This window comes from Penicillium psychrosexuale (genome assembly GCF_028828465.1).
Source record: "Penicillium psychrosexuale strain IBT 29551 chromosome Unknown utg000002l, whole genome shotgun sequence".
NCBI classification, from domain to species: Eukaryota; Fungi; Ascomycota; class Eurotiomycetes; order Eurotiales; family Aspergillaceae; genus Penicillium; species Penicillium psychrosexuale.
In genome coordinates, this window is record NW_026643187.1 from 6,298,995 (window position 1) to 6,324,338 (window position 25,344).

Genomic DNA, 25,344 nt, shown 5'->3' on the forward strand with positions numbered 1-25,344 from the left:
CCGAAGGATGATACTGACGACAGTGGAGGGTCACTGACGCAGCTTTGATGTAATGACACCCATCTTTCAAAAAGGTACTCCGGCGTCTTCCACTATACCATGTTTTGATGAAGAAACAAGCCACGTCCGGACGATTAGGGAATTGGCGATCAGCTCAAAGACTGGACGCCACATTGACACCTGAGGCGTCACTATGGATTTCTGACGTCATGGGCGTTCTCCCCACATCTCCATGCTTTCTACAACATATACTGATCTATGAGAATCATAAGCCCTTCTGTCCATGGACGCCATACTGGGGCTTTCAACTGGGAATCAATCATCGTACGTATACACCAACACCTGCCAGTCGGACTTGACCGTCAAGGCCGTGTCAAGAGAGCGAGTTGATCCATTCTATAATATCCATAACGCGTTATCTATTATTAGTGGCTTTGTGGCTGTGCTCCTCCCACTACAACATACAAAAAAACACGAAGAGCCCAATCACGGCAGGGATCAGCAGGGATCTGAGTAGGGCGTCTCCATTCCCCATCCTTCGTACATATTGTGATTGACCGAGAGCGAATTGTTGCAATGTATCGACTCTTCACAGCCACCACATCTCCACCTCCATATATCCATATATCCGTCTCTATCTTGGATGTAGTGAAAAGTAGGTGCTTATACTTCCGTGTAGAAAATTGCAGGTCTTACCTTCCTCGGGCACTTCTAGTCGCCACAGCCCCACGGATGTGCAGTTTCAACTCTATGATCGAGATTTCGTCAGCTGCTGGCGGTCAAAGTGTGGCGGCGATGGTTGGTGTTGCCACTGTTAGGTAACTGGTTTCTGCATGGCCAGGATTGATCACTGTGATATGTAGTAGATCCGACCGAGGTTTCCAAAGCTCGAAAAGTACAAGTCTCCCAGAATGGAGAGACACAACTACACGCGATAAAATATAATGATCAGAACGCAGGGCAAAGGCAACAGACCACAGACCCGACCCATATTTGAATTTGTCTTAGAAGACAATAATGTGTGAAAGTGGTACGCATCCATCCAAAAGAAGGATTGAGCTGCTAGTATCAAGAACTAATACGAAGAAGTGAAAAAGAAGAGAAAGAAACCACCGCCTGGCCCTCATAGAACCAAAGGGCGAAAAAGAAATATCCTGACCATCAGAAACGGAAAACAAAGAGCGGCAGGAAAATCAAAAAAAGTCATCAGAGGGGAATTTTCATGCGGAATCTCATTAAACACTGATATAATTACGATTACGGGCGGCGCGGCTGATGTGCTAGACGGGGGGGTATAGACAAGATGAAGCGCGGGGAGGAGGAGCCCTTTATCGATCAATTCCAAGTGAAGCCACTTTTCCCGCAAAGCGAGCGCCAGCGCTTCCTCTTTTGGAGAGCTTCTCTCTGTCTTTGTCTCTGCTGTCTGTGACAGTTGAAGCGTTTGACGAAGAGGAAGACTCCTTGCTGCGAATAGTTGGGAGAGAGCCCAGGGTATCGTTTGCGTAGGACTTTCCACCTAGCGGCGGTGGAGGCACGCTGAAGGCAGATGTGCGGGCGGTCCGTTGGCTGAGATACAGCTTGGCTGCGGGGGAGAGAGGGATGGAAGGAGGTTGTGGCGGGATCTCAGCGCCGTTTTGGACTAACAGCTCGGCGATAGGGAATGGGATGGCTTTTGCGCTAGATCTCGCGGCAAGAGTGGTTGGTGGGGCGCCTGGGGACGCAGGATCGGCTGCGGCAAGGGCTAGGAAGGTTGCGTGAGTGTTGCGGGAGCGATCAGTTATATTTACGTTGCCCCCCAGGGCGAGGCCGTAGAGGACGCCTTGGATGTCGTTCTGTTTGATTGACGCGAGGAGCGTTTCATCGGCCGTCGCGAAGCGAGAACGTGGTGAAGGCAGATTCTCAACGTAGGCTCGATCAACATATTTGGCGGTGATGAATTTCAACCGTTGCTCTCGTGTAGAACTGGCGCTCGGCTTGAGAGTTTGATCCAAGGTCGCCTCCCAAATCATGTTGCTAACGCGGTTGCCAATCTGCAGGAGAATCTCGACGATATCATTCGAGAAGGAATGTACATCCAATGTGAGAGAGCGAATCTTGGATATATGCGTGCCCAGAGAGCGGTGGATCCCACTACATTCAATGCAGAGAATGATTCCAAGGTTGATGGACACCCATTCAACTTTAGATGATGATCCGCAATCAGCACACCAGTTGTTGCCTTGATCCGCATCCCGTACAACCTGCAGAAGCTTTGCAGGATTCTCTTCAAAGTTGCTATCAGGACGGACATAGCTTGGGCGCGCACCGACGGTTGTTCGGCGGATGACGCCAGCGTTGCTGGCTGAGCTAGAGGAGGAATGGGAGTGGTGACCAGACACAGACGAGCTTTTCCCTGTTAGAGCGGAACCAATATCCCGACTGGTCGGTCTATCATTCCTAGATGCGGAGGGAGGCGGAGTCTCCTGGCCTTCAACCGCACTCTGCAGCGCGTTGTTGATAGCCCTGATCCAATTGGACATGTCGTCCTCGGATGTCGCTTGGTAAATACGTTTGAATTGGGGTGTGATCACTTCGAAACAGAACCGTCGTTCCGCGTTTCGAGCTTCACGGACTGATGCCATGCGCAGATCGATGGGGTCCATGTGTAGATCCAGCTTTTGTTTCCAGTTGCTATACTCGGATAATTTCCCTTGATCCAAAACAATCCAAAATCTGACAAAATTAGAACTTGTACAACCATTCCTGCGCTTGTACTTACTTGTGCCATGCTTGCTTGTTGATCCCCTTCGGATCGATGTGAGATCCTGGACGTGACAGTGCCCACAAAAGGCCTTCTTTGCGCTGTTGACTACTTGTCCGATCAGATCCGCTGTTGTGCTCCTCGAGATCCCGGATACCCTTGAAGCGATTCTGGCCCACATTAGCAGCCACCGTCGAGTTTGACGCGGGTGCACTGATTCCTGTGGCTGGTGCGGCCGGTCCTGCATTTGCTTGAGACGAAATCGATGAGGTGTTGCTAATGACTCCTCGAAGCTGAGAGCCTGTGCTATCAGCCCTACCAAGCTCCACCTCGGTAGAAGGACCGCTATTGGCGGTCCCAGGAGGGATAGGAGGCACACTAGTTGTACCGACCACTACGTCGGGCTCAAGATATGGGTTACTGCCATTCTCCAGAGCCCGGCGCTTCTCTTCGCGCTCTGTACGCTGGAATTGGAACTCCTTGTCGGCCTGGTCCACCTCGTGAATAAGAGCTTCCAGCTGAGGGGTCATTCCTTCAACCTTTTTGGCGGCTGACAGGAAATTCTTGGCCTGGCAACTCGCATATTTGGTGAGATGTGAGAGAACCTCTTGCTCTTTGCGACCTCCGTGGAGATCTTGCATAAAAGAGGAGTAATCAAATCGCCTCAGTTCGAAATTTCGCCGCTTGGCTTGATACTTCGAATCGCTCTCGGCACGCTTCTTCTCTTTCAGCGAATCCTGTCGCTGGCCCAAATACCGACTGACATATGCGTAATAGTCGCGGCTCTCTTCATCCCAGTCCTTCTTTTTGGCTTCTGCTTGCTTAATATCGTTATTATATAGTTTGACCAGAGGATCAATCACCAGTTTCTGAAGTTGCACCGTGTTGAGCTGCTCGTAGCTCAGAATTTGCCGAGCAATTTTCTCGAAGTAATGATCTAACGCGGGTTGAATAGCATTTGCATTAGACGTAGACGCATCATTCAATGACGTTAGGAACTGCTCCATGGCCTCATTGCAATTGGCTTGCGCTAGCTGCGCGCTCTCGGCTTTCTTGAGCACCTTCTTGATTTTGGTTCGCATGTTGCTTGTCTTCGACTCTAGCGCTTTCATAGTCGCCCGGAACAATGGTCCATCCTCCACTCCGCTCATCTCATCACCTGCCCGCGAATGTGGGAGATCTACCTTGGCTGGTGGTGGGGGAGGAGGCGCGGACGGCGGAGGAGGAGGAGGTGGGAGAGACTTCTCCACTGGCTCAGGTGGGGTGATGGATGGATTAACGGTTGATTCAGCATCGCTATAGTGAGATATAACGGATTGAGTCGATGAAATCCGAGAGCGCGGAAAGACGGGTAACTCCAGGTGTGGCAATGAGATCTGAGGGCTCGGCGGAGGACGCAAGGAGTTGTGCACCCAGAAGGAAAAATGGGCGAGAGTGTTAAGGCGATTTGTTCTTTGATCGTAATCCAAGAAGCTGCAGCTGTTGCGCCAACCGCCACCTTTGTCCTCTGTTACCTTCGGAGGCTTCCATCGCCATGACCATTCGAACGACACGGACGGGGTACCCCCAGTGGAGTAATCTCCAATCAGCTGAACATTAGAGTTATTCTGAAGGTTAGGGTTCGCATGGAACTCTCTTGTGATCAGATTATCCAGTTCCTTCGAGTTGGATGCGTGAGCGAACGTGAGTCCCGTGAGACTAGTGTCTGCCACCTCGGGCATAGTCGTTGAAACACCGTTGACAGAGTTTGGAGCATTGCCAGTCTTCATCTGACGAATGATAAAGGTAAACTTGAAGATCAGCTCCTCGTCGTTCGACAGGCGTAGCATGAAGGTCGGGATCGGAGCGGTGGAGGGGGTGTCGGGGTCCTGTTCGGTTTGAGGGGACTTGTTAGCTAGAAGACCCGATACATCCATATTAGGTACCGCGTACCTGAATATATTCGATCGGAGTATCGTCGCCAGCATCGCGCTTGGCTACGAACCTCGCCGCCGGGAACGCGTTGGGGGATAGAGTCAAAAGACGACGTCGTGAGTTGCTTATCGTGACCGATGCGATCGCGACTATTGAAATTTCATCAGCATATCGACAAGAGGTTCAGATCCGGTATTTTAACCCACAACGATTCTGATCCTTGAAAAACAAGTTCCCCGCATCGTCAAGGCGGGTGGCAACATTCCCCATGATGGCAAAGGGATCAGGTCACGGCGCGAGAAAGGGACCGAAGTAGCGGGACCAATCGTTGGCCATCGACGGTCTGCGAACCTGCAGTCGGATGGCCTTTGTATTGAAGTGTGCGAAGAAACCGAGTAATCATTCAGTGAAGGTGTCTAGGGGATGGGGGAGAGAGAGCGAGCTCAAAGATCTGAAGGAGGGGCGAAAGTTGATCGGATAAATGCGCAGGCACCCGACCCCATATAGTGCCATTTAGTGTGAAGCTTCTTTTTATTTAAATATTCTTATTTGGTTTCAGTTATATAGTTCGATTTGTATCTGTTATATATCATTTAATCATCTGTTGGTTTGGACTTGTTCAAGGGCATTATTTAACAAGAACATCTAACGCGACTACATCCATATAACTAGATATAACACGACCATAGCCTCACTTCTGACTCAAAATGCTATAAATATATGCCAAACTTGTATTAATAGGATCAACTGTACAAAACAAGAAAAACAACCTGGTATGAAAAATTAATCGTGAACGTCGTGAGACTCGGTTCCAAACCCGAGACCCGGGAATAGAAAAGAAGAGAAGAACAGAAAACAAAAAAATCAGGGCATCAACTCGCGACTTGGCTTGTCCCATGATTGGGTTCAGTGGGAATCGCACCAGTCGAAGCAGGGCGGCGCTCACGGCCAGAGAAGTACCGATGCTTGTGCTTATGGCCATCGGGCTTTTCATCCGCTTCTACCCACCGCATTACCTGTCCTCGTAGATCGCGCATCTCGTGAACTCGTCTGGAAAGATCTCCTCGTTTCTTAGATTGACCACTGCGCTCATTGAGCTCATCCTCTTCCGAGCTGGAGATTGACAGTGAAGACGCGCTGCTCTGCTGCAGGAACGTGATGACATTGCCTGCGGTCTTCTTGAATTCGCGCTGCTCGTTCTTCAGATTTTCCATTCGTTCCGCATCCGCCTGGCAATCCAGAGTGGTAACGTGGAGTCCGGGGAAGTTGGAGGACATAAATTCCTGTAAGAGTGGTAGTTTCTCTCCGTTGGGACGGTAAGTTCCACTGTCGTTATCAATAAAGAGTTCATAATCCTCTGGATTGGTTGAGATAGTGATCCCTTCTTCGGTTTGGCCCAGGTCCTCGCCCTCATTGTGGTGCTCATCTTCCTCCACAGGAAACTCGTCTGTAGGCACCGTGCTCGATTCTGCGTTCTCTGCATTACCTGCATTCCCTGCACGTTCTCCATTCTCTGCATGTTCTGCATTCTCTGCACGCTCGGCACGCCCTTCTGGGGAGTTACGGCGATGGCGATGCTTGCGCCGCCGAACGAAGAATTCACCCGAATACGCGATGTAGATAGACACGTCACTGTGCATGGTGTGCTTACTCAGCATATCAATGCCAAATTCTTTACCGGTCTCGGTGAATCGGATTTGTCCGTCCAAGGTGAGCACGTAGGTGAAGATCCGTCCACCCTGGCCATAGTGCGCAAACTCCAAAAATTTCTGAGAGAGTTCACGGCAAGGCCTTTGAAAGGACCCATACAAGGTAGTACGATCGAAATTGTAGATGCGCTGATGCTGATGATGGAGTGTTTTATGCAGGATACGCCCTCGTAGACTTTGCGCCTGGAACATTCCCGCCACGAAGGGCCTGAACTCTACATAGCGATGGTATAGCTCTGCAGGTACAGGGCCTGTGAGCTGCATCTCAATAGCCTGGAAACTATTCGGAGTCAGTATATAGATGGCCCAGGGGGGAAGGGAAGGAAGACACACTTGTAACGGGTAATCGACTTGCCACTGCCATCTGTGCTTTGAACATGGTCTTTGATGCCAGCCAGTCGTCCAATCAGAGGAGAAAAATGTTTAAACCAAAAGTTAGGACCGATGGTGTACATATGACCCCCCTCTGTGCCGGGGGTTTTTCCGAGACATTCGATGCTGACCACCAACCAGGACTCCTTACGGTGACCAGTCGCAAACGCGGAGACATTAGTAAATACGTAGACGCGCTTGCTCCCAAAGCGCTTTTTAACCTTGAAGGACTTCTCCTTGAAACCTGCCCAGTCGTCTGTAAGTGCAGGAACGTCGATAAAAGCAATCCCCAGCTTATCGTCGTGATCCGTGGGATCCTCGTCCATGAGATGACATTTCAACTGAAATCCCGAAGCGGGAACATTTGCGATGATCCAGTCGCATTCCCACTTGGGGTTCATGTCCCTGCGTACGGTCGGAGTGCGGAAATGCACGTCGGGGTCTTGTTTGTGGCGCGTCGGTAGGTCGACTACCATATGCGCGTCGACATAGGGATCGGAGGAGAAACTGCCAAAATCCGCGACGGGGAGGTCTTCTGCGCGATGGAAAGTAATCTTGAGGGTGTAGCCTGGCGGGGCGTGGGGAAACGGAGTGGGATCATAGCCTCCGGCAGGCTTTGACTCTTCATTTGTAGTGAGCCGGCGATGTATTTTGTCAGCCTTCTCGACTAGTTTGGGGCCAAATTTGTCGACCGGATGGACAGGCAATGGCTGGGGTTGGGAGTCATCCATGGTGAGTATAGGGGGAAAAACAAACGTGGGATCTCTTCCCAGAGATAAAGATAAGTAAACCCGAATAATAATACTAGTCATGGAAGAGGGAAGGGAAGAAGAGAGTGGAGAGTCCAAGCTTTTTCAGCCTTACAAAATGAAGAACCGTGTGAGTTCCCTCAAGTCCCCCCTAAGGGCCCCCAATAAGGAAAGATGAGCGCAAGGCAACAGAGATTATATCGCCAAGCCCTTGCCAAGACCTGTCTAGCGGCACCGGATGACGTCATTGGGCTTTGTCTGGTTCCCGCGCCTTCTTTTCAGGGGGTCCCGAGGTCAGCCCTATATTATGTTGATGTGGTGCATGTTTACATATTTATCTTCTCTATCAAGTAATTTGAAATACATTAAAGGCCAAAAAAAGAAAGATACCCAGAATAAGATAGAACACATCATAATCGTACACATAGCGAAATAAGAGTAAAATAATAGGCATTAGGTCATGAGGATCATGGGGGGAAAAAGACAACTCCTTGCGCGAGGACTGACGAATGTGGCGTATAAAGAACATGGCTTCTCTAGGTTCCTCGGAAGAGGAATTGCATGTCCTCCGGGGTCAGTTTTTCCAATGCCGCCGCTTGATCTTTATTCAGGGTACCCCGGATGAGGTTGGCCTTCTTCTCTTGAAGTTGAATGATTCGGGACTCGACCGAGTCCTCGATACAGAGACGAGTGACCACACAAGGCCGCTGCTGGCCAATTCGGTGACTGCGATCGGCGCTTTGCCATTCTGCCGCGGGATTCCACCATGGGTCGATAATAAAAACTCGGGAGGCTTCCGTGAGGTTAAGTGCCACGCCACCGGCCTTGAGAGAGACTAAGAAAACCTCAACCTCGGGTTTAGTCATGAAATGTTCAATGGACTTTTGCCGCTGTGCTGGGGTCATCGATCCATCCAGCATCACGGTGTTGAACCCGGCATGGCGTAGCCGCCACTCCACCAGTTGTAGCATGGATGTGAACTGGGAGAAGATGATAGATTTAGGGGTGTGACTTTTGCTTCGCTCCTTGAAAAGTTCATAAAGGAGCATCTCAATTTTGGTGGAAGAGGTCCAGCTCTCCATGGAGATGCGGTTGATGATGGAATTCTTCTTGACAGACTCTTCGTATTCGGCAAGGGTAGGTTGTTCCAAATCGATGGAAAGGGCAATATGGCACCGTGGGCAGTCAACATGCTTGCTATCGTCCTGGAAAGACTGAATGTAGTCCTTGGCACATTGACGACAGAATTCATGACGGCACTGAGACCGAATGCCATCTTCTGCGGGCTCGTCACAGATACAGCATACAGCAACGTTGAACCCTAATTGCGCTTTTTTCTTCAGAATGAGATCGGGATGGTTTGCAACTTGGCGCATCTGCATGATCAATCCGAAGATGTTGGCATAGTTATTCAACATGACACCCTCGCTGACATAGGTGTCGAATTTTCTTGTCGAGTTCGTCATAATGCTGCGTGAGAAATCTTGTTCGATCTCACCGAAAAATTCATTGTGTAACATGATACGTTTAGGTGGGAGTTCCATCGACGTTGTATGCTGTTGCTTCATCCGGCGGAGCATGATATGATCGGTGATGAGACGGAGCTTGTCGAGACCCTCTTTACGTTGCCGCTGAGTTTTCCCTTCAATAATTGGGTTGAGAATCTCCTTGTTGAAGATCGAAATATGCATAAACCCAGTGTGAGAGCACTCAGTACAACGCCCCTCTTTAGTCGAGGTCCACTGGAGTTGTTCGCAATCGCACTGCTTACAAAAGTAGCATGCAAATGGCTTGACTTGTAGAAATCGCAGAAGGGAGAAGAATTCTCCAATCCGGTTCTGTACGGGTGTGCCCGATAGGCACCACTTGTAATTGGCCTCCAAGGCAAAACATGCCCTAGCAACACCCGTGGTACGTGATTTGATACTATGCGCCTCGTCAAGGATGAGGCGGTGATAGTGGACTGCGTGGATGACACTGTCTGCTTTGACCATCGTTGCACCGCGAGAGAAGCCTTTCTCCTGCTTGCGGTAAATGGATTCGAGACTTGCGTAGGAAATCATGATGACATCGTACTTACGGATCTCAGCCGGCGTCAACTTTTTGATTTTCGCGTCCGAGTTGTGGTAGACCAAGACCTTCAGCTTGCCATCCGTGTATTCCTTGATCTCGGATACCCACTGCATCAAAGCGACCGGTGGGACGAGAACGAGGGTCGGGTCAGACTGGGGGAAATCGGACATGATGAGTGAAACTGCTTGAATAGTCTTTCCCATGCCCATCTCATCGCCCAACAAACCACCCCTGTATTCAGTCTTTTCCTGAGCTATCATCCAGTTCAAGCCCTCCAGTTGGAATGGCTTGAGTTTGCGAGTTATAGAGACAGGTTGCTTGGCTTCCTTTGGCTGGATAATAGGCTGTGCTTTGAGCACATCCCACATGGTACCAACTGTGGGATGCCTGTACACAAGGTTCTTTCGGTCTCTTTCTACCTAGGGGATGGTTAGTCATGGAAGGCACGTGGGAAAAGAACCCTCGGCTTACACGGCGAGCTTTCCGCTGCTCTTCCCAGCTCGGGGGCAGATCTGCTTCAGAGTCGTGCAGACCGTCATCGAGACCGTCCTCAAGAGGATCTTCTGATGTATCCGAAGAAGCAACGCCAGAATGAAATAACCCAGGTGGCTCAGGGCTCAACGGAGAGAAGGACACTGGTCTAGAATCTGGGTCGGAGTCGTATTCCAAGTGTTCATCAACGAATTTGTCTACGAGCGAACCTTGTTCTGTTGTCGGGCGTGGGTAGTCGTATTCCTCCATTTGAAGAGCATGAGCCAGAGCCGCATCAGAAGTCTCAAGATCGTTTTGGACAGACAGAGTACCCATAGGCCGTTTTGCCGCCCTTTTTTTGGAGGCATGAGCTAGTGAAATATCGGAGGCACCAGCATCCTCCGCCAGTGCCGCTGCGGATCGTTTTCTTCCTCTTTGGGAAGCTCCAAGGGATAGTGCGCTCGACTGTAGTTTCTTTACGCGATCAGCGGCATTGATACGCGCCGAAGTCTTTGTCGCAACCTTGATGTCAGGTTCAGTAACTGCAGCACCAACGCTAGTAGCCGGGGTACTGTAGCCCGTGGTCAGATTCCCCAGCGAACTCCGAGAATTGGAGTCACTGGGCGATTCATTTTTCATGGGTACCACCACCTCAATCCTGCCCGAAGCAGAATTACCCGGTGTCACCGAATCCACGACATAGTCGTCCTCATCTGCCTCGGAATCTTGGATGACGCGAGGGCGAGAACGAGAAAGGGATGACCCACCAGCTCGCAGAGGTGCCGATCGACTTGATCGACGGAGGGGGGATAAATTCCTTGGTGACGTCTCGCTGAACTGTGAATCATCGTCTGAATCAGGGATTGTGGTTCTGGGTCTCAGATTGTGCCTCATATTGGAACCAAGCGAATATAAAGAGGGCGGTGATGAGACGAGAGGCTGGAACTGGGGATGGGATCTCAGCTATAACGACAGATCTTATTAGCCGCGTTCAAAATATATAGGGAAGTGACATGGATGTACCTAGAAAAGCGCGACTTTGCTTGTTTGTGGTACGAATATGTGATCAGTCGCTAGACGACAGGAGATGGGATAAAAGCCGGGATAAGCCGCGAATTAGAGAGGTAAATAAATAAATGAGAAATCAAAGGAAACAAAGGAGGATGAGAAGATGAAAAGAAAATGAGAGGAGGATGCAGTCGGGAGGCAGCAGGTGCCTGAACCAGAGAAATATTTTCCTCGGAATCTTCCGATTTCCCTTTCAGTTCCTTTTCTTCTTTTCTGTCTTGGTGGCAAATCATCATCTTCAAACTCATCAAGTATCAAAGGTCTCTAACATCTCTCTTCTTCCGCATAATTCCCTCCTATTCCCCTGTATTCCCCATCGCCCATTTCTTATCTCAGATAAGACCGCGTTAAGTGAAACGCGAAATTGCCACGGGTCCAGTGACTCGGGCCCAGACCGACTTGGAGCCTCACTTTACAACCTCCAAATATGTGAGTAGTGCTATCCTTTGTGATATTATCCAAACTGACAGGTTAAAAAGGACGGGAAGGAGACAGGCAAGGCGGACAAGAGAGCCAAACCAGCCTCAGGGCATTCGGGGCCCGTATGTTTTGCTTCCCATAACCTTATCGCCCCCCAGAGACTCACTGCACACACTAGACGCTCTGCCTTGACCGACTATCTTGCTGTATGTTGATGTTCTTGTTCTTCTACATATTATGGCTTGGCTGACTGGTTGTAGTCAAATAATATCTCAGCCCAACAAATTCGTGATGATTGGGACCGCCGGCAAGCCGAGGCGCAGCGCCAGCCTGATCAAGCTGAACAAGAATCATCCAATGCAGCTGAAGAATCTAGGTCCCCATCGGTCTTGGAGTCACTAGATGACCCTATAAAAAAGCGCAAGCGCCAGCAAGCCATTGCAAGGATCAAAAATAGTAAGGAGTTTGCTAAGCGCAAGGCTCGCTTCAGTGGCGATTACGATGATGAGGAAGACGATGACTTCCTTGCGCTACAGATCCACGAAGAAAAGAACCGGCCGCAACCGGGTCAGCTTGCAAACTGTGAAATCTGCGACAAGCGTTTCACCGTGACTCCCTATAGCAAGGCCGGTCCGAACGGAGGCCTGCTTTGCGTTGATTGCTCTAAGAAGCAAAAGGCCGACGAGAAAAAACCCCCGGCAAAGAAGCGTGCCCCTGGTATTGGACGGCGTCAGAATCAAGCTAATCTACTTGATGGGTTGACACCTCATGGAACTCAGAGTCTACTGGAAACCTGCATCAAGGTATGTACACAGCATTCAAATTCCAGGGAATTGAGCAAGGAGTGCTAATTGTTCCATAGAAAGTGGCAGATTATATCCATGATATTGAGGACTTCGGTGATTTGCCTCCGTCTTTGCTGTTACGTCTCGGTCAGATCTTGTCTAGAAGGCGGGCCGTGACCTCACGAACCTTAGATCTATTCTTACGACCCCAGTACACATCCATCGACTTGTTCGATTGTGCTAGTAAGTCAGAGTTATTTCCTCTTGTTTGAACAAAGAAAGTCTAACCAATGGCTAGAACTCGGCACGGATGATTACCACAAGATCCTAGCTTCCATGCCTCGTCTAACAAGGGTCAACCTTCGGTTTACCACACCAATGAAGGACCCGATTTTTCACTATATGATGGAGCGTGATATGGAGATCAAAGATCTCCACCTAGATGGGCCAAACCTTGTGACCGATGCCTGTTGGCGCCAAATTTTCATGAAACTTGGTCATCGTTTCATAAGCCTCAAACTGTGGAACCTGGATGATGCATTTGATAATGAAACCGCTCGAGTGATGTGTCTTCATTGCCCAAACCTTCAAAGACTGAAATTGAAGTTTTTACACAAAATCGACAATGAGATGCTTGAGGGAATTTCGACGCTCAAGTCCCTTCAGCATTTGTCGCTGCGCTTTCTGGCTGAGACCGACGTTAAGACCGAGCCTCTCCTAAAAGTCATCAGTAGCATTGGCCCTCAGCTGGAAACCCTATCTCTGGAGGAATTCAACCTTGTCGATGATCGACTCCTACAGCATATCCATGAACATTGCCGTCATATGACCAAGCTTCGTCTTGCTCTCAACTCAACCTTCACCGATAAAGGTTTAGCCGCGTTATTCACAGACTGGTCTAATCCGGCCCTTACCTATGTAGACTTGAACTCCCTCCGAGACGTGGACATGACGAACCCGGCCGGCCCGGAAGAGCCTATTGGGCTTGCTTCCAACGGCTTCGTCGCGCTCATGGAACATTCAGGGTTGAAGATCCAACACTTGAACATCGCCTCGTGCCGTCATATCTCATACAAAGCGTTCGAACAGGTTTTTGCGGAAGACAAAATGTATTCCAACCTCAAATATCTTGATATTTCCTTTAGCACTGCCGTGGACGACTACCTTGCGCAGTGTATCTTCCGGTGCTGTCCCGCCCTTCAGAGACTGGTTGTTTTTGCTTGCTTCAAGATTCGCGACGTCCACATCCCCAGGGGACTTGCTCTGATCGGTACCGTGGGAGCGACTATCAAAATCGACGGAATCACCCAGAGCGAGACAATTTGAGCGGCGCTACGGTGGTTCGACAGTACTATTTTTCCTTTTTTCTCTCGTGTAGTTTGGCGATATTGCGATCTGAATCAAAAGTCTTTGAAAAATTTCAGGCAAACTTGGTTTTCTCCCTAGAATCTTTGACAACTTATAAAATACTCCGATTAATTTATCTCGGAATAATATTAGGGACGTTATATTCAAGATAGCACTGCAATAGCTTTCTACATGTCTTTTTCGTTCCTGGGGCTGTAGCCAAGAAGAATACGCGCGGTGAGAAAGAACTCTTTCATGTGTAATATGTGATATGATGTATTTATCAATGCTCCCGAGGTCGGGACTTGCTGAATCATTCATATAAAGGACTTCATTCGTTCACTATCATGTACACCTACGCCAAACACCACGATGTATGTAATCATAACCCATATATCTCAAGGAAATGCAAACCAATTGACAGAGCCCATGGTCTTTATCCCATTCGCTTGCCAATCTCACTCTGCCAGTTTCGAGACCTCTCAAATCCATTGGAGGCGGTCTGGTAGTCGAGCATCGCCTGGTAAACCTCATCCTGAGTGTTCAGTACAAAAGGACCATACTGAACAACCTTCTGGTCCAGTGGCTGACCAGCCACAAGGAAAATGCGGGCACCCTTCTCGGCATTATCCGGGACGGAGAGTTCAACAAAGTCACCCGTCTGCTCGAATTGAACGTTTGTGAATTCCTTCACGATGCGAGTGGAATCATTCGAGCCAAAGACAGTCTCACCAGCCAAGGTGTAAGCAAATGAGTTCCATCCCTGTGGCAGAGGCTGCGATATACGACCACCGGGCTTGATGGTGATATCCAAGATCCAGACAGGGGTGTAGGCCAAGTCACGCACGGAGTCAACACCGTGCGACTGGCCCGAGATGACCTTGATCTTGACGCGGCCCTCATCGACTGTGGCGAGGGGAATCTCCTCGGCGCGAAGATCACGATAACGAGGCTCACAGAATTTCAGCTTCTGGGGCAGATCGACCCACAACTGCATACCGACATTCGGGCTACCGTCTTCGTTCTCGTGGGGCATCTCAGCGTGCATGATACCGCGGCCTGCGGTCATGAATTGCAGATCGCCGGGTCCGATAGTGCCCTTGTTACCGGCAAAGTCTTCATGGTCAACGCCGCCGGACAGCAAATATGTGATGGTCTCTTGACCGCGGTGAGGGTGGTCTGGGAAGCCGGCGCCCTTGCCGATGGTGAAGTGGTCAAGCATGAGGAAGGGACTGAAGTTGCGGAGCTTGGCAGTTCCAATGGAGCGGCGCACACGGGCACCTGCGCCTTCTGCTTGCTCAATGGCAAGGAATGCCTGTCGGATAGAGCGAGGGACGGACATGTCTGTGATGGGGAAGACTATGGGCGTCGGGGTTTCCAGGTTCAGGTTGTGGTTGTAGTTTGTCTGATTGACAATGTTTTTGGTCTGAAGGTACTCTGACAGGCTAGGAGCTTGTTGCTGGATAAATGAGAGCAAAGAGTCTTTGAGAGAGTCTTTGATAGAAGGGTTATAGGCAAGGAAGATTGCTGTGATACAAATTAAAAGTGGCAGAAGTAGTTTCATGGATGAGATGTGGACTATTTATATGCCAAAGAAGCGATTGAAAAGAGTAGAATGTTCTGCTGGGAAGGAAAATGCTGTCAGCGTTAGTCAATCTCATAAATACTCTTTGTAGTATCCATCCTGGGCATCGCAATGCTTTGCAAGACATCAGTCAGCCTGGTCCGGCCAATGAGATGGCGTGGCTTTATTACCAACTTTCCCGTCAGCAGCCGCTAAGCAAAGAGCTAGCCAGATGTGGTTAGTGTTAGTACCTGATAAATGAGGTACTAATGCTGAGTTCAGCATTTCAAATCAGGTGACCTTGGAAATTGGGATCTATAAGCCATCAGTAATTCTGTGGATATAAGGATCGATATATGCGTGCTAGAGACTTCCATGCAGAGTGATTCTATGAGAAATATTAAAATACCCATTTCCATGCATTCTACAATATGTACATCTGCTTCCAAGTGGTACAAGTGTTCCGTCGGAAGTACGGAGTACATAGATTGGTCGTTATCAGATAAGGCCACGAAGCAGCTGCCGCTCTCCAACTGCCAAACCTGACATGCGAGGACCGCCTTGTGGGTAGGCATTTGATTCATTCCAGCCTTGGAAAATTACTTACTCCTGTCTTTATATAAATACACTGATACCTATATGCGATTGATTTACATGAAAAACCCTTACCATTGCCGAATTGAAGCTTCTTGCGACAAGCGCCTTTCGCGGGGAAGCTTCGGGATACCTGACTTCCACAACGCCTAGACTCCACTGTCATCCTTGGTCCACTGTGTTCTAATCTGATCTGTTCTAAGAGATGGGTCACTCAGCAAGCCTGGCGCCGTGGCTGGTATTGGCATGTGCTGTGTCTAGCACATGGGCAAACAAAAAACCGTTCAACATTAATGACGATATTCTGGCTTATCCCCAGGTAGGTTGGTTGGATCTGTCTTGCACCGATTTAAAGCAAACCTAACGTTGGATATTGCTTAAAGTATCAAGTGACATTCCCCGAGGAGTATGTGCTTGAATCCCACGCCGAAGCATTGCTCCGATCCGAGGCCAGCCCCGGCGCCAATGACCAGAACAATCCCCAGGTTTACAAGGGAAAGGATAGAACGGACTCCACCGCCCAACCCGAGGATGCGAATGTATCTCTGTTCACCTACGAAGAGATGATACTAGAGAACCGGCGACTCCTCTGCCAGATCCCACGTGTCACGAACGACGACCATAATACAACGAGAGACAAGGAGGATAGCAAAGCCGAGGAGCAGAGGGAACTAGCTCGGGCGACAGATCGCGGCCTGGAACTCCTACGTGAAATGGAGGGGAAATGCATGTACTATTTCTCTGGCTGGTGGTCCTACTCCTTCTGTTATCAGAAGCAGATCAAGCAGTTCCATGCGCTCCCCGCTGGCCGTGGTATCCCCAACTACCCACCAATCGAAGACACTCAAACGCATTCCTTCGTCTTGGGAAAGTTTATTGGCGACAAGGGCGAGGGAGAGAAACAATCCGCCCAGACAGATGTGGCAGAGCTTCACACGCAGGGCGGCTCACGGTACTTGGTCCAGCATCTGCGTGGCGGGACCAAGTGCGATCTTACGGGACGCGAGCGCAAAGTTGAAGTGCAGTTTCATTGCCACCCACAATCGACAGATCACATCGGCTGGATTAAGGAGCTCACCACGTGCTCTTACCTAATGGTAATCTATACCCCTCGTCTATGTGATGACGTCGCTTTCCTGCCACCACGGCAGGATGAGGTACACACTATCGAGTGTCGTGAAATCCTGATGCCTGACGAAGTCACCGAATGGGAAGCAATCACAGAGTGGTACATGGCCAACCAACTAGCCGATGCTGCTGCGGATGCGGATGCAGATGCCGACCAAGCCAGCCTCCCGATTGTCGGAGGAATCGAAGTTGGCGGTCGTAAGCTTGTTGGCATGGAGGGCAAGGTAATTGAAAAAGGACGGGTGGTATCCACAAGCGAGGAGCGAGTGGAGGTGGTGGTGGTTGCGAAACGCGAGAATGGCGAGGTCCGGAAAACGTCCAAGCAGGTACTGAAAAAGTACGATATCGACCCGGAGAAACTGGAGGAGATGAAGAATCTACTGGAAGAAAGAGCAGAAGGCAAAGACTGGACGCTGGAAGTTGTTGAAAGCAACGGCGTGATCAAGTTCCAAGGCAGCTTTGAAGACGACGAGGAAGACACTTTGAACGACAAGCCTTCTTCAGAGAAACTGGATGAAAACAAGGTATCTGAAAGTTTCTCTGGCCAAAAGCCAAAGCAGGAAACAGAGTCGGTCGAAAAGAAGAAGCAGTCCTCAACCAAGCCTGAAAACAGCGAGGGTAGCGAAGAGACCTTTAAAGATGAACTATGACATTGTATAGTAGATCTTGTACATTTTGATGTCTTATTTTTTACAAGCCTCATATGAATGATATTGTGTTTATTTTCTGCGATTAGCTGAGCTAGGAACATTACTAGCCTACCTCGGTTTACTATAAATACTCATTCTGAACTTCATGCGAAGGTGCAAATTTTGTCTAAGAGCTAATTCGTATCTTACGTGATATCTATTACATGTAACTAATCCATTTACTTTAGAGGTACTATTCAAGTGTTTTATGCTTCCAGATGTCGTGTATGGGTACATTTATATATTTAATAGATGTTTATACGCGTCCTAATTCTCGAGATTTCTACTGTAGGAAGCATTCTAATGTTAGATTCAGGCAATTGGATTGCAACCCACATACCTCCAAGGCTAGTATATTAACCCTATATTAATCAAATATATAGCCGCAGGCGTACGTCAGTTGCCCTGCGGAGCCGAGGGGCGCTTTGGATAGACAAGTAGTCCGGAGAATTAAAGAAGTACAAGACAGATAATGGCAAGAAAAGAAAAGAAGAAGAGAAAAGAAAGGAAAAGGCAAAAGAATTCCACCGAAGAGAATGAAACAACCACATAGTTCACTATAGCTCGAGGCAACGTGACTGTAAACTCCCTATCGCCTATGGCCCACCTTCCCGCCCTCTCCCTCTCTCCTAATCCAACCTCACCCTCTTCTTACCTTTCCCCCTCTCTCAATCCCTTGCGCCTAACCTTTTTCTCTACCTCCGCGCGCCCCGACATCTGACCCGTACCCGCACTAAGGAGCGCCAAGGCTGACCGAGCAACGGACAGCGTCACTAATTCTACCGGTTCTTCCCCTACATCACTGCGAAACCTAGAGCTGGCACGTTGAGACGCTGCCATCTGCAGCGGACTGCCGTCATAATTGATCGCCGTAGGACCACGAGTTGTTTCCAATATGGGTTTCATCGGTGTATACTCGGCTGTGTACGACTACCAGCCACAGGGAGCGGGCGAACTCGAGATTCACGAGGGCGACCTCCTCTACATTTTGGAAAAGAATGCGGATGATGCCTGGTGGAGGGCTAAAAAGAAGGCTAGTCGGGAGGATGAGGACGAACCTGAAGGCCTAGTTCCCAACAACTATGTCGAAGAGGTGAGTCTCCGCCGATGGCATCCGCGCAGGCCTCGCTGCATGGACAATTGCTGATATTATATGAAACAGGTGCAACCAGCGCACAGAGCTACAGCCCTCTTCGACTATACGCGACAGACCGACGAGGAGATTTCCTTCTCAGAAGATGCTGAGCTGATGGTGTATGACACCTCGGATCCAGACTGGACGTTGGTTGGAGCCAACTCGGAGTATGGGTTTGCGCCGTCGAATTACATCGAAATCATCGAGGATACCTCCGCTGAAACGACTCCCCCCCTCAACCTTCTGTTCGAGCCGAGCCTGCCGCGCCGACGCTTCCGCAGCGGCCGACGCAGACTGCATCGGAAGAAACCGAGGCATCCCCCGCCGCCTCTCCGGTTGATATGTCTCACAACCCCGCTGCTGCTGCGATCGCCAGCATCATCCATAAGCAGCATGCCCCTACGAGGGTATCTGCCGAGACGACCAGAGATGAACCCCCGCCACCCAGTCTTCCCGTCCGACCATCGTACGATCAAGAAGAGGACCACGAGGAGTCTCCGCCGCCTAGTCTGCCACGTCGACCACCTTCGGAACATGCGTCCCCCACTATGAACCGTTACTCGCCTGACCCAACTCCGCCACGTCCCCAGCAGGCGGCGCCTGCCATGGGTCGTGATCGGACACATGTCAAAGCATCACCCCCTTACAACCGGGCAGGTGAGATGACGCCTCGGTCACCTTCCGGCTATCATATCTACAATATCAATGAGATGGTTGAAGTGATGGGCAAGAGAAAGAAGATGCCGACGACATTGGGAATCAACATGGCTACTGGAATCATCTTCATCTCTCCTGAAGGCGATGATCGGCAGAAAGAATGGAGTGCAGAGAAGCTCACTCATTACTCGATCGAAGGCAAGCATGTCTTTGTTGACCTTGTCAGGCCTAGCAAAAGCATCGATTTCCATGCAGGTGCCAAAGACACTGCCCACGAGATTGCAGCGGCACTCGGCGAGATCGCCGGTGCCTACCGGGCAGAAGGACTGCGTGAGGTGATCGAGGCAGGAGAAGGGGGCGGTCCCAAGAAGGGCCAGATCCTGTATGACTTTATGGCGCAAGGTGATGATGAAGTTACAGTAGCTGTGGGGGACGAGGTCATCATCCTTGATGATACCAAGTCTGAAGAGTGGTGGATGGTGCGGCGATTGAAGAACAACAAGGAGGGTGTTGTCCCTAGCAGCTATGTTGAAGTCATAGGATTGATACCGAAGGCGCCTTTGATGCCTCATGAACCAGGTTTGTCGAGTGTGGAAAAGAACCGGATGGAGGAGATGCGGCTGTCCAAACTTGCGATGGGCAAGTCACGGACGGAATCCATGGATTCATCGGACCGTCACAGCAAGCGCGACAGCAAAATCAAATCGAAACCCGATATGACTAAGGTGCGAAGGTGGACGGATCGGACCAAGGATTTCACAGTGGAAGCCCAGTTTATAGGTCTCCAGGATGGTAAAATCCAGCTTCACAAGGTGAACGGTATCAAGATTGCCGTCCCTGTCTCGAAGATGTCAGTTGAAGATCTCGAGCATGTGGAGAAAGTTGCCGGCGTCTCGCTAGATGAGGACAAACCTCTTTCAAGCATCCGACCTCGCGTTACCATTGGCAATGATTCCAAAGCTGGGGCTTCTGTGCAACGTTCCGATTACGATTGGTTTGACTTCTTCCTTAAGGCTGGCGTTGGGCCACATCGCTGTGAGCGATATGCACAGTCATTTAACAAGGACGCGATGGACGAATCTGTGCTGCCGGACATTACATCTGAAATCCTTCAGACTCTGGGTCTAAACCAGGGTGATACCTTGCGAGTAATGAAGGTCTTGGATGCCAAATATGGCCGTGCCCCGGACAAGACCAAGCTTCGAAATGTCAGTTTCGGTGGTGAGGAAGTCATTGGCAATGGCGAGGACGGAGGGCAAGGTGGTCTGTTTTCCGGGCCCGGTGGTGTGCTGCGCAACAACACTCGCAGGGCCAGACCAACACCAAACGTTCCAGCCGGAGAGGTCGATCCCAAGGCGTTCGGGCAGGGAGAGGAACCTAAATCATCAGACAGCTCGGCGAGCCCACCACCTGCGGCAGCTGAAAAGCCTGCAGCTGGATTTGAAGATGATGCTTGGGAGGTGAAGCAGCCGAAGCAACCTGCTGGGCCACCTGCAGCCACCCCGACGCCACCGCCTGCGGCAGCTCAGGTTCCTCAGCCAACAGGGGCAATGGCGGATCTGACTTTGCTTCAAGCTCCTTTGCAGCCGACACCGGCTCAGCCTACTGCACCGGCTGCCCCGCCTATACCCGCCCTGCAGCCGCAGGCCACTGCCGTGCAATCCCCAGCTATACAGGCTCAACAAACAGGTGCCACTCCTAGCTTGTTTGCGCAAGTGGCACAGATAGGACAGTATCAACGATCTTTCAGCCCTCAACAGACCGGGTTCCAAGCACAGGCCAGACAACGCCCACAGGCCCCTCCGACAGTTGGGCATAATTCACTTCTGCCTCCGCCCCCGCAGCGCCCACTGTCCGCGCCTCAGAACTTCTCGCAACTGCAAAACTCCTTTGGCCCTCCTCCATTGCAAGCTCAACTGACGGGCCTTCCCCAGGCGGGTCCTCCGGTTGCTCCTCCTGGCCAGAGTCTGAGCGAAATAAACCAGCTACGTTACCAAGCCGCGATGCAGCCGCAAGCGACAGGATTTATGGGTCAACCTCAATATCAGAATGGCTTGATGCCGCAGCCCACCGGGTTTACTCCCCAGTCACAATTCGGTATCCAGCAGCAACAGCAACAGCAACAGCAACTGCCGTTTGGTAGCCAGATGGCCCCTCAACAAACTGGATTCCAGGGACTTGGGCCACAGCCCACAGGCTTTGGTGGATATGGGCAATTCCAACAACCAATGCAGACTGGTATCAACTCTGTCCTTCCCCCTGCACTGCAACCGCAACCCACTGGTGTCAATGGCTACGGCAACCAGTCCTACACATCTCCGCCTCCTGTGCCGCCAATTCCCCAGCAACCAACAGCGACCGCCCTGTCACCACAGAAGACCGGACCGGCTCCCCCTATCAGATTTGGTGTCAAGCCAGATGGTCCCAAGAAGCTTGAGCCACAACCGACTGGACTCAGAGCTAACCTTTCGCAAGCTAGTAAGTTTTTCTTACCATTAAAGGTGGTAAAATTTAACAGAAACTAACTCGATTCACAGCCCCCAATAATCCGTTCGGCTTCTAAACTGCTTCTGTGTTTGCCCATACTAGACTGGCGTATATAATTCTGGTTTCCTGGCAATTTCCCCTATATTGCCTCAAGTTTTGCTCATTCTGAGGCTAGGATGTTCTTTTCACATATCGCAGTGTCCTTTTGAACCAGTGCCCTTGGAATCAACACATGTACATATCATGACCCTGGTCCCCGTTTTGACGCAGCGCGTATCGAAGCTCATGCCACGAATCCTCTTCGTCCTTTTCCCTTGCAAAACCCCCGCACTTAGCGAGCTATCCATATTCCTTTCCTGTGCTCTGACAGGTCTGATTAGGCCTCTCATATCCTGCATTTTTCTTTGTCTCTAGCTTATTGTCATATAAATCTGTCTATGGTGATGCTTATTGTGTGGATGCCCTCTCTTTCTCCCTTTTCTTTGTCTGGATGGTTACCCTTTTCGCTCTTGTTCTCTCCCTTTCTACCGGCTCATACATAATCCAAGGAGTCGTTGGAATTTGCCTAGTCTACGTACTCCATGAGTAAACTTTCTATGCACCGCGACCCAGATCGAACTGGTACCTGTAATATGAACATATATCATCACTCAAAATACATAGTGCAATTCCTTTCTCTTGCCTCTCAGCCTCAGAAACGTATGGCGTTGACATCAAATTTGGTCATTCGATGCACTCTGGCCTGACCAATACCACATAAATTCTGTACGGATCCACGTAAAAATAAATCGATTCGCCCTCGGGGGTATATATATCAACACATCCGACCATACAAAAAAAATTACAAGAGAGCATCATAATCCCCGAAACAATAGGAAGATCTGTACCAGTACACCCGCTTTTCATCGCATCTTCTAATTCGTTTTCCGACATGCACTGGGTAATCATGGCTCATCTCCCCAGATGCCAAAGACTGGAAGATCCTCAGCCATATACAGCAGACCGTTATCCGGGAACATCACGTCAGAAAGCGGAGATGGGCCAGACGCTGGGATCGGGCCGGAAGGAATAGTCCCGCCAGGAGAGCAGCCGACCGGGATGCCCGAGGTAGTTAACGCAGAAATGGCTGCATCATAAGACAAAGCTGCGGTGGGGTCTGCGCCATTGCACAGGGCTTCCCAAACATCGTTGTCGGTTAAGAGTTGGGGTTGAGAGAGTGGTTGGGGGAGTGGTTGGGAGGGTATGTAGGAGGATGGACTTCCAACGGGCATTTTGTCAGGGGATTTAGGGGATAGTGCAGTTGCAGATGCAGATGAGTGAGCAGCACTTGGCTCAGTGAAAGGTGGAGCTCCTGGGGTCGGGGAGTTGCGATCCTCATCACCGCCTACTTGGCCGAAGAGCTGGTCGACCTGTTTGCTGCGCCTATTCATCCATTGTCGATTTCGGCGGGAAACGTATTCGGTTACAGCAGCGCGGAGGTATTTGATAATCTGGAAGAAACGGCATGCATGTGGATCGTGCGGAACAAATAGCCCTAGAAACCGTTCGGCTTTGTTCATTCCTTCTTCCAAGGGGAGAAGATTATCGTAGTCGGCGAAGAATGCAGCGCCGAGAACGATGACAGAGTTAAAAACGGAGTTGATCAAGAAGGGTAGTCGACGTGGAAGGGATGCATAATGGCAGAGATCATCGACCACGTCTAGACCTCGGAGTGCGGAATAGACACATGCATCGGCAAACAATGATATTCGAGAGCTACCGTTTCGAGTTTCGGGGGCCGAATCGAGTTTGCCCTTGACATACTGGGCAACACGGTATATTAGGAATGGCCGTGTCAACAGGATAATCGACCAATAATAGGACCCGAATACATGAGCTGCGGCTAAGCTGTTTTCCATGGATTTGTGTTCGAGCCGCTCAGTCTGCATTTTGAGGATTGCTGGCAGAGTGCGAACCCAAGCCCGATGCTGGTTCGATATCGTCTCTGCAACATTGATCGAGATGACTTGCTTCATGTATACATCGGTCAAGATCCGTTCGAATATTCGACAAAGCGAGATCACCGCAGCTGAAAGCTGTTGGTCTACAGTCAAATGGTGCTGTGATTCGCCTGATATAAGAGCATCTTCCCGTATGTCATAGTCGTAGTCTGAAGTTGCGGGAGGGCGTCCCAGGGAGGCGCTGAGAAATAGATCCATCATACGAAGACTCTTCCAAACGCGCTCCCTTGCTCGGCGCTCACGCCCACAAAAGAGCGCATTTGCATCCTTGCGGTGAATTCCTACCGCGTATGCAGCACGCAGAGCAATCCCCAGATTCATGAATGCACCATTGCGCCTGCATGCGCCGAGCATATACATGGAAACCAAAACGTATGATTGAATGGTGGATATGCTTGGGGTTTCCTGAAAGGCCGAGAACGCCAACTGACGGCCGCTGCCAAAATATTGCTCAGCTACTGTCTGATCAATATCGGAAACCTGAGCTCCAATGGCAAGGACAAGATAGAAAATCGAGCTAACGGTATCTTCGTCACCCGATGGGTTTGCAACCCAATTAGCTAGCCGTGGATGAAATTCCTCCAGATCAAATAAGTCAAGCAACGGGCTTGTAGCAAGCACAAACTGACGAGCTAGTCGTTGGGCTTCGTGATTGCTTGGTGGCGCAACTAGAGCTCCGGACTGAGTGCTTGGGTTGCCCTGAAATGCCTCGAGCATTGAGTGTCGCGAGTTGTCCTCGGTAAACTCACATCGGCCAATGGAAGACGTAACAACACGGCGCAGACTCTGTAAAAACGACAAACTCGCCGAATCACCAATATACATAAACTTTCCCTGCCCATCGCGCAGAAGTCGCGCCACCTTTGGCACGGGAGCCGTCCCTTCCTTCTCATCTTTTTCCTGGCGTTCCATATTCATTCCTTGGTCCTCGAGAGAGTTCAAAAGGCGGTCCATTGCCGTTTCCCTCTGCGGGGATGCTACCATGCGCTCACTGAGCAACATTGTCGAGTCCTTGGCGTCCGGCTTGAGTAGGCGGGCAGGCCGGTCCGAGAAATGGCATTCCGACTCCTTGTGCCTTTGAACACAGATTGTACATGGTTGTTCCCCGTTGCATTTTTGCTTTCGCCTTTTACAGCTGTCGCAGGCTCGTCGGCATCGGAGGCGTGCTCCCGGGGTAGTGCTGGCCCGAGGCATCCCGATCGCCGCGCTCGCGTTTGGTGAATAGGTCGGGTCACTCGTCCGGGGTTTCAGTGGTAATCATCGAGGCGTGAGAGATATATGAACCGATTGAGTCGGGAACGATCTATATTGATTCAAGTCATTGTTGAGGCTTAATGAAGTGCTAAGCCTGTTAAGTGCGGCCGTCTGCTTTCCCCGGACTCCAGCATCTGACTAAGCAGATTCATCCCACCTGGGCAAGATGCCCCAGGTCTGTACATACG

General features: G+C 50.3%; 8 protein-coding genes across 8 annotated transcripts; 3 read left to right on the forward strand and 5 right to left on the reverse strand.

Annotated features, from left to right (window-relative positions):
• Positions 1-1,328: 1,328 nt before the first annotated feature.
• Positions 1,329-4,924, reverse strand: N7518_003509 (putative ARF GTPase activator (Csx2); the record flags this gene model as incomplete). Its single annotated transcript, XM_057184436.1, has 4 exons — positions 1,329-2,712; positions 2,759-4,608; positions 4,673-4,803; positions 4,861-4,924. The coding sequence occupies 4 exons, from the start codon at positions 4,922-4,924 to the stop codon at positions 1,329-1,331; spliced, it is 3,429 nt and encodes a 1,142-aa protein (XP_057045886.1).
• Positions 4,925-5,526: 602 nt separating this feature from the next.
• Positions 5,527-7,466, reverse strand: N7518_003510 (C2 domain protein; the record flags this gene model as incomplete). Its single annotated transcript, XM_057184437.1, has 2 exons — positions 5,527-6,643; positions 6,697-7,466. The coding sequence occupies 2 exons, from the start codon at positions 7,464-7,466 to the stop codon at positions 5,527-5,529; spliced, it is 1,887 nt and encodes a 628-aa protein (XP_057045887.1).
• Positions 7,467-8,020: 554 nt separating this feature from the next.
• N7518_003511 (DNA repair protein RAD16) lies at positions 8,021-10,922 on the reverse strand (the record flags this gene model as incomplete). The annotated part of the gene is made up of 2 exons (XM_057184438.1): positions 8,021-9,976; positions 10,029-10,922. The coding sequence occupies 2 exons, from the start codon at positions 10,920-10,922 to the stop codon at positions 8,021-8,023; spliced, it is 2,850 nt and encodes a 949-aa protein (XP_057045888.1).
• A 299-nt stretch (positions 10,923-11,221) lies between these two features.
• rad7 (uncharacterized protein) lies at positions 11,222-13,627 on the forward strand (the record flags this gene model as incomplete). The annotated part of the gene is made up of 6 exons (XM_057184439.1): positions 11,222-11,241; positions 11,576-11,638; positions 11,695-11,722; positions 11,777-12,319; positions 12,379-12,544; positions 12,600-13,627. 6 exons carry the CDS (start codon positions 11,222-11,224, stop codon positions 13,625-13,627), a joined length of 1,848 nt encoding a protein of 615 aa, XP_057045889.1.
• A 457-nt stretch (positions 13,628-14,084) lies between these two features.
• N7518_003513 (pirin family protein) lies at positions 14,085-15,212 on the reverse strand (the record flags this gene model as incomplete). Its single annotated transcript, XM_057184440.1, has 1 exon — positions 14,085-15,212. One exon carries the CDS (start codon positions 15,210-15,212, stop codon positions 14,085-14,087), a length of 1,128 nt encoding a protein of 375 aa, XP_057045890.1.
• A 799-nt stretch (positions 15,213-16,011) lies between these two features.
• On the forward strand, positions 16,012-17,584 carry N7518_003514 (PRKCSH domain-containing protein; the record flags this gene model as incomplete). The annotated part of the gene is made up of 2 exons (XM_057184441.1): positions 16,012-16,125; positions 16,190-17,584. 2 exons carry the CDS (start codon positions 16,012-16,014, stop codon positions 17,582-17,584), a joined length of 1,509 nt encoding a protein of 502 aa, XP_057045891.1.
• Positions 17,585-18,518: 934 nt separating this feature from the next.
• Positions 18,519-21,978, forward strand: N7518_003515 (cytoskeletal protein-binding protein SLA1; the record flags this gene model as incomplete). The annotated part of the gene is made up of 4 exons (XM_057184442.1): positions 18,519-18,716; positions 18,786-19,093; positions 19,135-21,893; positions 21,953-21,978. 4 exons carry the CDS (start codon positions 18,519-18,521, stop codon positions 21,976-21,978), a joined length of 3,291 nt encoding a protein of 1,096 aa, XP_057045892.1.
• Positions 21,979-22,846: 868 nt separating this feature from the next.
• N7518_003516 (putative C6 transcription factor) lies at positions 22,847-25,096 on the reverse strand (the record flags this gene model as incomplete). Its single annotated transcript, XM_057184443.1, has 1 exon — positions 22,847-25,096. One exon carries the CDS (start codon positions 25,094-25,096, stop codon positions 22,847-22,849), a length of 2,250 nt encoding a protein of 749 aa, XP_057045893.1.
• Between the last annotated feature and the right edge of the window lie 248 nt (positions 25,097-25,344).